This window comes from Malaya genurostris, chromosome 1 (assembly GCF_030247185.1).
Source record: "Malaya genurostris strain Urasoe2022 chromosome 1, Malgen_1.1, whole genome shotgun sequence".
NCBI lineage: Eukaryota > Metazoa > Arthropoda > Insecta > Diptera > Culicidae > Malaya > Malaya genurostris.
In genome coordinates, this window is record NC_080570.1 from 29,132,256 (window position 1) to 29,145,065 (window position 12,810).

The 12,810-nt window shown below is 38.0% G+C and overlaps 1 protein-coding gene across 1 annotated transcript in view; it reads left to right on the forward strand.

The window, feature by feature from the left end:
• Positions 1-599: 599 nt before the first annotated feature.
• Positions 600-12,810, forward strand: part of LOC131428103 (neurotrimin-like) — a 269,364-nt gene continuing 257,153 nt past the window's right edge. Inside the window, exons 1-2 of the mRNA XM_058591808.1 lie at positions 600-792; positions 841-969. Of these exons, the coding sequence (XP_058447791.1) occupies positions 600-792; positions 841-969 (322 nt within the window). The remainder of the gene's footprint in view (positions 793-840; positions 970-12,810) is intronic.

The following is a 12,810-nucleotide window of genomic DNA, read 5'->3' on the forward strand; positions in this document are numbered from 1 at the left end:
CGAACTACTCGCTCACTAGGTGGGTGAAATTGTTCAATGTGACCAAATCAACTGTCACCAATGTGATGAAACTGTTCGAAAAAAATTTTGTCGACAGGCAGGAACATGGATCGAAATGACGCAAGCAAGCCCGAAAATTAACTGTAAATATTAACAAAATTTCGTATGTCAGAAAATGATCTAATTTTCAGGTTAAACATTTAAAAAAAAATGTATGAGTTTCACGTAGTGAAAACTATTCCATACGATGCATGCAAACCGCAAATGAACTGTAATGTGACTGTACGAGCAAAAGCTAATAATAAAACTTTTCATATCTCACGCAACACAATTTTTTCCTCCGAAAACTCCCCCCCTTCGCCGGCTGCTCCGGTCCCACCCACCAGAGCAAACGTGACCGGGGAAGCTCTCGAGCAAACGCATTCATTTGGTAAAAGCAATCGCCATAACACCTGGAAAGTTCAATGAAACACGTATGTTTGTCTTCCATAAGTCGTTTTTCCTCAATTCCAACCCAACAGCCACTTTCCTAGACGAGTTATAACCGACCGGTGACTGGTGACATTTAAAAAACTTTCACCACGGAAATGCATTTCCCTATGACCAATCCTGACGAGGACAACGAGGACCATCGGCAGCTCGGTTCGGAAAGTGCAAAATGTGGCACAACGTTCGGAAAACATTTTAATCTGCCAGCTTTAGATTTGGAACTACTCTTGTTCACACTAACACCCACCAACACACACATACACATGCTCGTCGAGAATTTGCTAGACTATATGAAATCTAAAAGTAGTTTCATTTTTTTTCTCTCTCTCTTTTTCGTTCTCATGTTTGCAGGCAGCGGCAGCAGTAAAGGTCTTTCATCGTCAAACAACGGACTGGTGCCACGGTTTATCTCACGGGGGCACACGTACCGGGCGGTCGTCGGTGACACCCTGGTGCTACCCTGCGAGGTCGAAAATCTAGGTGAGTAACGAACCGAGTTCCTTTCTTCTTTTAACCTGAATCAGCAAATGGAGTGCGTTTTTACGTTTCACTCGGTGCTACTCGGCACAATCGAAACGGCGGAGGGAATCAGCTGAGGGAAACTGGGGAGGGGAGGAATTTTGCCACGACAGAGAGCGTACTTGGACTCGAGAGTTCGGGTCCGCTTAATCCGGCTCGTAGCTGAGGGGGTTTATTCCGGTAGAACGAATGTTGTTCGCCGGTATTTTTTTGTTGTGTTTGCTTGTAACTCGGTAAAGACATTTCGGGACGTTGGACGTCGAGAGAGCGTGATTTTTCAAAACGAATTGCTCAGTGTATTTAATATGTATGCCTGCCAGCAAATTGCTTGTTTTTCAACTATAAAAAAGGAATTCCAGAAACTAAATTTGATTCAAGACTGATTTTTTCAAAGGAGATCAATATATTTAAACTTTCTTATAATAATTGAAATTCGAAAGCTGTTAATTGTTCAAAAATTGAGTCCAAAAATGTTAAATCGAGCTAGCACTCAGCACTTTATCAATAGTCAGAAAATCAATATGTAAATCCAACGTTAGAGCGGTAACTCTTTGGGGTTTTTACCCCCTAATCTAGGCTAGGTTCACATAACCATCTTTTCATTAAGTTTACGTTTCGTCTTTGACTCATCAACGCGTAGCAGTTTATGTTAAACATAAACTACTGCGCACTGATGAGTCTAAGACGAAACGTAAACTGAAGCAACGTTAAAGCGATTAACACATTCTCAGAAATGTGTAGTTTTTGAAGTAAACTAACTAATTAGATATTACAGATAATTTTTTTTAAACTTAACGACTGATTTTTGGTCAATTATGGTTTCTCGTCATAACATTTATTCCGCGTTCAAGGCAGTTTTAATTTCTTCTTCGATAGGTTTGTAACAATTTTATCTACATATTCTTACTATTTTCAGGTAAGTATAATGTAACATTTCGAATTAGGAGTGTATCGATTAGTAGTTAGCAACATTCAAACAGTTATTACTCTGAAATGGCTTATTTTTTTGCAGCTTGTTTGTTTACATGTCAATAACAGCTGCGCAATCGATTGGTTTCGGTACGGTTTATCGTTTCAATGATGAGTCGAATTGATCCGGAAACGCGAAATAAAATTCTGCACACTTGGTGCTCAGAAAGTGGTGTCACGTACAACGAAATTGCAAAACTGGTGAAAGTGCACCACACCAGTGTCAAAAATATTATCGAGAAGTTCGGTAAGACCTTTTCCATGAAGGATTCCGGTAGGAAAACGGGTCCCAGCCGGGACTTAAAAGTGGTTGAGTACATCAGGAAAAACCCATCGGCGTCGACGCGGAATTTGCCCAAGCAGTTCAACACCCGCATCGGGATGATTCAACGGATCAAAGTTCGGAACTCCCTGAAAACGTACAAGAAACAGAAGGTGCCGAAAAAGTCCCTGGTACAGCAAGTTCAGGCCAAAACAAGAGCGCGAAAACTGTATAACCGGATTCTACAGAATAAAGACTGATGCATCCTGATCGACGACAAAACCTACGCCAAGGAAGACTTTCGAGCGTTGCCCGGACCTCTATATTATCTCGAAATCGGTGTACCAGGACCTGGACGACGCTGACACCACGGTGGCGATGGAAAAGTTTGGGCAGAAGGTGTTGGTCTGGCAAGCACTTTGTACCTGTGGTTTGCGGTCGTCGATTTTCTTCACGAAGGGCACAATTAACGCCAAGGTGTACGAGGAAGAATGTTTGAAGAAGAGAATGCTGCCACTGTACAGAATGCATAAGGCTTCTCCTCTCTTCTGGCCGGATTTGGCTTCAGCCCACTACGCCAACTCCGTTCTACAGTGGTTGTCAAAAAATAATGTACAATTCGTGGAAAAGGACATCAACCCACCGAACTGCCCGGATCTTCGGCCAATTGTCAAGCAGCACTTTCGGAAGGAAGGTACAGTGTTCCAAAACATGCAGGAGTTAAAAAAAACTGGACAGCTGCCACCGGGAAAGTCACAAAAGTAACTGTGCAGAATTTAATGAAGAATGTCAAGTCCAAAGTGCGAGCGTTTCACAGAAACTAGGATTTTCTTCAATATAATTAGTGAAATGCATAAAATGTAATTTTTCTACAATATCTCGAAAACTGATGTCAAAAATTTTTTTCTCTTTTTTATTCAATAATCAATGTTGTTAACTACTTTCCGATACACTCCTTATCTGGTACGGAAATGGTTGTTCTTCACTTAAAGCACAAACAAAACGCTTCCTCCTAGAAGAAGCCATCCTCCAGATATTAGGACACGAAAATAAAAAAACTCAAATTTTTGTTGAATTCTACGATTTTGAGTTTAAGACAAAATTATGGAAAGAAAACTAATGAGACCTTTTACATCGATTTTTTTTTTGGTGCATTTTCTTATTGTTGGCAAAGCATTCAAACTTTCTTCAGATTGAGTCCTATCGATTTCAGAAAAAAAAATTTTTTTTGCACTGCTTTAGTATAATTAACAATTTCCAAGTGCCAACGATTTGAAGAAACTGAATGAAAAATTACATCCGCGTTTTTCAAAGATCAGTCTTGATTCCAATCCATCTCTCTCTCTATCAGTAATTTGTCATACTGAAAACCTATGCAAAGTTTCAAGTTTGGATTCTCACGAACACTTGTCATTTTCTCAAATATCACTGTACGAAAAAGGTTTTGTCGACATTTTTTTCATACCATTTTATAAGAAAGTCATTGCGAATTTGTTTGACTTCAAGAAAAAATGGATAAAAATCTAATTAGGCAAATGTTAAGTTTTCATTGTTAATATTTTCGGATAACCGTTCCGTTAACGATTTTTCGTAAATTTATCCATTCTTTTTCGAATTTATTCGTGTCATTCTTCTGAAACTTTTATTTAATAAACCCCCAGTATTATCAAGAAAATGCCTCATTTGTGAGCGATACGAAGGATTCACCCTTTTTGTCACGAATTAGAAATTGTTGTGTTGATGCCACTTAAAGGTGGTACTCGAGCAGTACAGTGGCAGGATGCCAAATCACACCAAACCAGTGTCCGACGATTTCGGATAAGCGGAAAGATTTGTTGTTGAAGACATTCCTTCCGGTTAGTTTCATACGTTGCTATGCGGGGTCCGGAAAAAGATAATACTGTGGTATACATGAGCAAATCGCTTGCCATGCCATCATTTTTTTTTTTAAATTGTCTACTAAAGTTGACTGACAATTACAATTTGTCTAATTGTCTATTTGTACAATTTTAGAACCTGAATTTGGTGGTGATCAGAACTTTTTTGATTTCTGTAAATCTTCTTTGAAATACACTTTCTCGCGTGTTAGATCGTTCCAATCGATGTTCCACACTCTTCACGCCATATCATACTGTTGCCTTCTGTTTTTCCTTGCTACACACATAACACAAACATTAACTCCTTCTTGTTTCGCTGATTTTGTAAGCGATAAATTTTTTTAGTGATTACGTCTCACTTCCCGATCAACATATCGTATCTACAGCATTTCTCGTTTTGATACTTGTTAAAAAAAATTGATATTTTAACTACTAACGAGACCAGACTCATATCAGCACTTATAAACTAGTTAAAGCTTGATGATCGGGTTTACTATAAGCCGCCAGAAATTTTTCGAATTTGACAATAAAACGGCGACGGCGTTGCTGCCGTGAGCGACATATTATTCCACTCTTAACTTCTAAGTTGGCATAAAAGAGAAAAGGGCAATCCCAGGAGGTTGAGTGGTCCAAAATCTTACTCCAGAATCCAGGCTCAGATCCTCCACTTTACTTGAGTCTACTCTACTCTACTCTACTCTACTCTACTCTACTCTACTCTACTCTACTCTACTCTACTCTACTCTACTCTACTCTACTCTACTCTACTCTACTCTACTCTACTCTACTCTACTCTACTCTACTCTACTCTACTCTACTCTACTCTACTCTACTCTACTCTACTCTACTCTACTCTACTCTACTCTACTCTACTCTACTCTACTCTACTCTACTCTACTCTACTCTACTCTACTCTACTCTACTCTACTCTACTCTACTCTACTCTACTCTACTCTACTCTACTCTACTCTACTCTACTCTACTCTACTCTACTCTACTCTACTCTACTCTACTCTACTCTACTCTACTCTACTCTACTCTACTCTACTCTACTCTACTCTACTCTACTCTACTCTACTCTACTCTACTCTACTCTACTCTACTCTACTCTACTCTACTCTACTCTACTCTACTCTACTCTACTCTACTCTACTCTACTCTACTCTACTCTACTCTACTCTACTCTACTCTACTCTACTCTACTCTACTCTACTCTACTCTACTCTACTCTACTCTACTCTACTCTACTCTACTCTACTCTACTCTACTCTACTCTACTCTACTCTACTCTACTCTACTCTACTCTACTCTACTCTACTCTACTCTACTCTACTCTACTCTACTCTACTCTACTCTACTCTACTCTACTCTACTCTACTCTACTCTACTCTACTCTACTCTACTCTACTCTACTCTACTCTACTCTACTCTTTTCTACTCTACTCTACTCTATTTTCCGGGAATAAGTTGAAAGTTATCGAAATTAATTTTTTAGTGTTTAATCAAGTGTACTCCAACGTACAACCAAAGCATTTTTTTAAATATATATCATAAACTAGAGGTAAGGGATTTCGAAAATACTGATTTTTAGAAAAATTATATAGATAAGCATATAAGTGAAAAGTTCAATTTTTTACATGAAAATTTCATATTGTATGGTTAATTTTAAAAAAAGTTTACAACAATTAAATTATAGACCTTCATGATGGAAATGAGTTCGGAGTTCTGGAGCTCATTTTTGGATTGGATTCTAGATGAGGAACTACAATTTAGATCTGAATTCTGGAAATGTAAAAAAAAATCTGGTGTTGGATTTTGAAACTGAATCTCAAAACAGAACTCTAGAATTAGTTTTTGGCCAATTAGGCGCTTAGAATGAATGAATCATCAAATTTTTACCTTCTTTACCTATAAAACATTTTAGAAAACCTTAATTTCGATTCATTTGTAGTTATCTCATACTACTGAAAAATCCCTCACAAATTGCTGATCATATCTCCGATGAAGTGGAGAAAAAAGTATGTTGACATGTTAAATGAAACAGGAGATATTCACCATAAAAAACTGATCACTCTTCCACTTGGTAAATTTTAAAAAGGCGCCTCATAGTCAAGTAAAAGCGTATTCACGTCAAAAGTTACACTGAGATACGTACTTATGAGAAAGGTATGATCTCACCACTAGATGGATCGGAACAGGTTTTTGACGTGATATTACGTCTTACTTTACTATGGCGGAACCATAACAAAATTCGCCCTGTGGAAGAATGAGTAGAACTTAATAGTAAATGTCTCAAGTAGGACTAAACGCAACGACATAAACCTTTCTCAATGCTAGCAGAAATAATATCAGTAATTTACGTTTAAACTTTCTGTTATGTGAGATATGCACAAACAACTAAAAGATTATGTGTACTTTGGAAACAAGGTCAAAACTAATTTCGCTTGGTTGCCTGCTTGGAACTGGACGTCGTGGTCAGGACCTCATTTGGATTGGATTCTCGAACTGAATTCAGCACCTGATCTACCTGAATTCTAAATTGAATTATAGGGTTAGAACTTAGTTTTAAAATTTAGTTCCGGAGTAGAGGTTCAGAATGTCGAACTAAGACTCTGGAACTAAATCCTAATTTGGGATTGTTCGGGTAGATTTTTGGGACTAGTTTTTGGAACTAAATTCAGTGTCGGCACTGGAAATAAATTTTAGATCCGAACTCCAAATCTTAAATTTGGAACTCGAAACAATAAAAGTTGCAAAATTAACACAATCAATCAACCAATACGAACGATAATCGATATTTGAAAGTGCAAAAGAAGTATGTAAATTTTATTCGTATTCATGTCCTCCAGTTTTGTCTGTGACAGTACCCACCCGCCTTTTATGTCATGCAACTAAAAAAAATCTCAACATCTCCCACTTTAAAATGCTCTTGAGTGGTATCATGTCTACCATTTGACTCTGACATCAGTTGTTCAAAGTTGTTCAATTGTGAAAATGACATCAAAACAACAGGAGCTACGTGACAAAATATTGCTCGCGTATCGTGAAAATTCGAACTACCCGCCAGGAAATTCCTTGTATGCAAGCCATCTGTTCCTGAGGTTTTTTCTTTAAATTGTAATTCATGACTCAACCAGGAGGTTTGCTATTAGACCTCACTGCTGCCGGTAATTAAATATCTTTGATGAAGAATCCTAGTTTTAATTGCACTCAAATCTTCATTCCAGAAAAAAGTCCAATGTCACCTATTTTCGAAGCCAATAGTAATAAAAACGCATGAACTTCGTGGAACAACTTTCTGTCGAAAACAAAAAAAAAACAGATTCGGTTTCCCATCAACCAAAAGATAAACTCTGTGTAAAGAATGACAAAATTCTCTTCTTTTCTCGGCAACCCATCGGAGCAGAAATGATACTCGGCACAATTCCCGGACATATGCTCCGGGAATATGTCTGCGTGTACACACACAAGAGAAGCGGCTAGAGAGAGAGAGAGATATGGAAAGAAAGACGACCTAGAATGCCGTCAGGCACGTACAAATCTGTGAAAAACGACCCATTCGGTGTCTTGTCATATGACAAAACATTTCTCATACCGAGAGTGATGGAGTGATCTTTTTCCACCAGAACGATAAAGTGGACTGTGTGCCTCCGGGATTTCGATTCGGATTACTGTACCGATACTGTACTGCTTCCGAAAAATGTTGCTGAACATTTAGCATACAATCTTCATCTTCCCAGAGCAAATCGAATTGGCCTACACCGAATGGAACCGAAGCGGTTTGAGGCAAGGATTTCGGTCGTCTTGTCTTGTCGGTCACAAATTTCGATACCCCTGGAGAACGTCCCCATGTCTCTGATAATAAACCAATAAAATATAAATTACCGACAAATGTCACATCTGATAACAGGGCCCATTACACAACGGTAATCAATTCCGGTAATGATCCCGCCTGGACTCGACGCTCGCGAGCTGCTGGCGGGTGCCGGGTTAGTACGTGTGAAGTGTTTCATTTTCCGCCGTTCGGCCAGCAGCTTGTGGCCACTCACTGGACTGTTGGACCCTAATTGCCCATATTGATTATTCATAGTGCTTTGCTTAATTACAGGGGTCCGGTAATGACAGGGAGTCGTTCATTTGAAATGGAGTAGGACGGCGACGACAAAAAAAAACGCAATCTCCGTTTTTCTTTGATGGTGAAAAACACTGCGACTCCGGTCGGTGGTTTTTCAGTGCAGATTCAACAATTAATGACTCATCCTTGCCCGGAGGGGGGGAGGGAGAGGGGGTCGCCATATCTCCCGGCGAAACTTAAAGCGAAAGTGTTTCACAATGGATAAGCGAAGCACACTCAAACTGTCGTGTTCACTGAAAGGAACATCACGTTGACCTGTTCTCTCTTCCCGGTTAGACTATCACTGCTTCTGCTTCTGCTGCTGTTGCTGCTACCGCTGAGAGGATAATTCATCATCATGATGTTGCTACTAATTACATGGAATTTTCTGCAAACATACACAGAAAATGAACAGTTTCCCATTCGTTGCATGTCAGCATCCATAAATTTTACTTTCCGAAATCTCCCGGCCCTTGGTTTTTTGCTTGCTTGCCTGCTTCGTACATATTCCCATTCACGGCTAGATTCCGACATACCTAACAACCGCAGTTTCAAGTGGAACTGGAGTGCGCCGCTCGGGTCGGTTGCGGTTTGGTTGAATTACCATTTCCGGCACTGCAAGTGCCAGACTAGAACTCCGCGTTTTGTTGGACTAGGACCCTTCATATTCACACAACGACAACAACGGGGGAAACTACGCGTACAGACCCAGCAGCGCACACTGCCGACTTGCGTTTGTAGAGTGTTTGTATGTGCGACTACGAAGTTCACAGGACGCTAATTTTCACAGGACGCTTGCGGATCAGGAAACGTAGGCACAGTTTGTTCGAAATTATGGAAGCGATTACGTAGTTGGCAAAGTGCTCGGCATTCCCGTTTGTTCAATTGAAGCCTACCAAGAGAGAGAGAGAGAGAGAGAGAGAGAGAGAGAGAGAGAGAGAGAGAGAGAGAGAGAGAGAGAGAGAGAGAGAGAGAGAGAGAGAGAGAGAGAGAGAGAGAGAGAGAGAGAGAGAGAGAGAGAGAGAGAGAGAAAGCTCGAAGAGGACTGCCACTGCCAGGTAAGTCTCATTCACACGTTCCCTCGGTCCAAACAAAAGGAAGCCGGCAGAAAGATTTCACGAAAGCTACGGGGGAAAAAAAGGCTGCTGCTGTTTTGAGCGGGTTTTTTTTTCTTCAGAAAAAAAGAAACACTAGAAAACGTGCGTGTTTGGATTTCATTATGAAGGTTTTGGATTTTTTCGTCTGGAAAGTTGGAATGGCAAACACTTCTCGATTGCTTTTTCTAGCCTGTATTGTATTCGAAACTTGAATTAGTATGAAGCTGATGTCGAAGTACTCTTGGGCATCTGTTAATAAAGCGTCAATTTTTCAAGATCAAAGTGGGGCTGTAAATTAGCCCTTCTTTGAAATCCGGTTAGAGAGGACTGGAGATTAGTAGAGACTAGATCCCGAAACCCGACCCGAACCCGTTCCCGACGGGTATTGGTCGGGTTCGGGTACAGGAAAAAAATTGTTTGTTGGGATCGGGTCGGGTACGGGTGCTGGGCTGACATTATGCATCTCGAATTGAGTTGCTCGAAACGATTATTTTTGAAGTCGATTCGACTGAACTGAGGCATTGCGTATCGCTTTCGACCTCGTGATCGAGATCCTAACAATGTGGTACTAGATTTCGACTGACGCTGCTCGAACTGTCATAACCAGAGATGCCATTTATACAGATTTATCTGTATTATACAGATTTTTACATGCGCATACAGAGTACAGATTTGTTACAGATTTCTTAAATTTAATACAGATTTATACAGATTTCACCAAAAGTATTAAGGAAAAAATTAAACTATCTCTTAGTATTTGATTACAATGACGAGATAAACGTTTAGAAATCAACGTACAAATCACTTTTTAAAATATATACTTTTTGTGCAGATATTTAATGAAGAACACTGAAATGCATTCATATTAAAATTAGTTAGACAAGTTTTGGCATCATGAAACATTATTGCCAGACTGATAGTTGTATTACCTGACTTGACGTTGCATATTGGGTTTTGGAAATCCATCTCAACTTATGAAGTGAACATTTTCAAATTAGACAAGTATATGGCACCATAATTCAATTGTTGTTGATAGGAAAAAAACTATAAAATTTCGTCGATGAATATAAGATATGAAATTTAATCTACCACTCTATAACCATAATCTATTGGAATAACACCTTTTAACATAATTGTATTGTAGAAATTTCATTTTATTAGCGAATACAGATAAATACAGATATTTTATACGAATCAATACAGATTTTCTATGAAAATATCTGGCATCTCTGGTCATAACATACATAGGTAAACAAACCCATATACATTGCAATCATGAAAAAATTAAACTGAATTATTGTTTGAGTATTTTCGATTACATTTATTCAGTTCAAGTACTGAAAAGAAGCAACCTGTTTGTAATACTGCGGTTTCAAGTTGGCGCACGAAATTAACATGAACACATTTGAAAACGCAAAGAATTTTTTCAAGCGTGTTCTTGTACACAATTTATCGATGAACTTTTGAAATTATAGTAAAAAAAATTCTGTACTTTTCATGTATTGTTTCAAGTCTAATACAATTTACGTCATCCATATGTGTAGTTTTAATCAAAGGCGTTTAGGTTTTGCAGCTTTCTTTGTAGTATTTTATCATATTTTTCAATTTACTTGAGTTAGATATATGGGTAAAAACATTATTTGCTCATTGTTATCGAGCGAATACGCTTTTTCCTAGAATCCGTTTGAGCGACGTTTTCTGTCTACAGGATTCAGAAATTTTATTACAAACTACAGTTACTGGGCATAGATTAGTTTCGACTTACTTTTGTTATTTTAAGTAAACACCACGCAGCTTTCAATTAATATGCTTTCTAAACAGTTCGACTTGTACATAATATGCCAAACACACAAAATATCTATAACGATATACAAAACAATGCATTATAATAAAGATTATCAATACTAATATGTTTATGAAAATCTAAGATGTAATCGATAACTACCTAAATAAAAAAGAAACGTATTCGAAAACTCATAGTCGATAGTAATAAGGCTTTCGACCATTTCTTATCGAGTTCAGTCGCTTACGAGCTCGATTGTTTTGGTTCCATAATGCCAAAACTTCTCGATAATCCCTGGGCTTTGGATGATGAGCTACTCGTTTCGAGCATTCTTATGCCTGGAATTGGTCACCAATTTGATTTATTTTGATCCAGTTGGGATGAATATTAATATATCATATTCGTCCTGAACTTGGTGAATTTAATTCTAAAAGGCGGACTATTGTTATCAGGAATAGGAGTAAATTGATATCTTATGAACCGTTTAGGAACTTTCAAACCTTTCCGATCCGGCTCGGTATCGGTAATGTTTACAAATTGCAATGACGGCGAAACTGATTGATCGGGTGTGAATACACTCTCAAACCGGGAAAGGTTCGAATGTACTTAGATTTCTCCAACTTGGACACAGATGTTACCTTCTAACTAAGAGTGTGAGATGTGTGTTTCTGGAAGAGAACGGTTCACGTGGACCATTTCATCCAATCACATCTAGTATTTCTTCACGAAATACATGTAGGGTAAGGGCTCCCTATTTCATCTCATTTGCAAGGACGTCGCCTTCAAACCTCGATTTAGCCACTAAAATCACTATAACTATTTCATATTACTGCTTCATTCGCCTTGCTCCACATTGAGATTTGATTCACATTCTTTGGAAATTAAAATAATGTTCATAAAACAGCAAAAAACACTTATGAAATGTTCACTACTCTGCTCCTAATTTCATCTCAATGGATTTTTATCCATCCTATCGTTGATCCTTTATTCATCCTATAAATTAGCAATGGCGACAGCAATCAAAACGAAATATTCCACTATTACACTCTCAGGTTCAAAATGTCAGAATTCTTCTTAAAAACGGCCTAATGCCAACTATGAGACAACATACGATATTTTTAGAATTAGTTTGAAATCATTTCAACGTTTAAAAATTTTTCAGTCGTTTCCGTTACCCCTCGCTTTAAATTTAAAATTTTACTGTTAAGTTAATTTGGTTCACTTTGAATAAAAACTAAAATGTAATTGTTACTATTTATTCGTTAGCCCTTCTTAAAACAAAGTGTAGAGCCAGAGATGCCATTTATACAGATTTATATGTATTGTATAGATTTCTGCGTTCGCATGCTGGTTTAAATCAAAGTACCGATTTTGTAAAGATTTCCTAAATTTATTACAGATTTGTACAGGTTCATATAAAAAAAGAAATAAAAAATAAGACTTTTCTCTCTGAGTTTCTATTAGTATTTGATTGCAGTGATTCTTTAAAAGTTTATTAATCAACGGACAAATCACATGTTAAAGTGGAAATCTTTTATGTAGATAATTGATTATGAACACTGACAAACATTTATATTAAAATTTGGAACCAATTTGAACTATTTGAAGCCAGATATTTTCATAGAATATGTATTACGTTGCATAGAAAGTCTATATCTGGTCTATCTGTTTTCACTAATAAAATGATGTTAACAGATTTT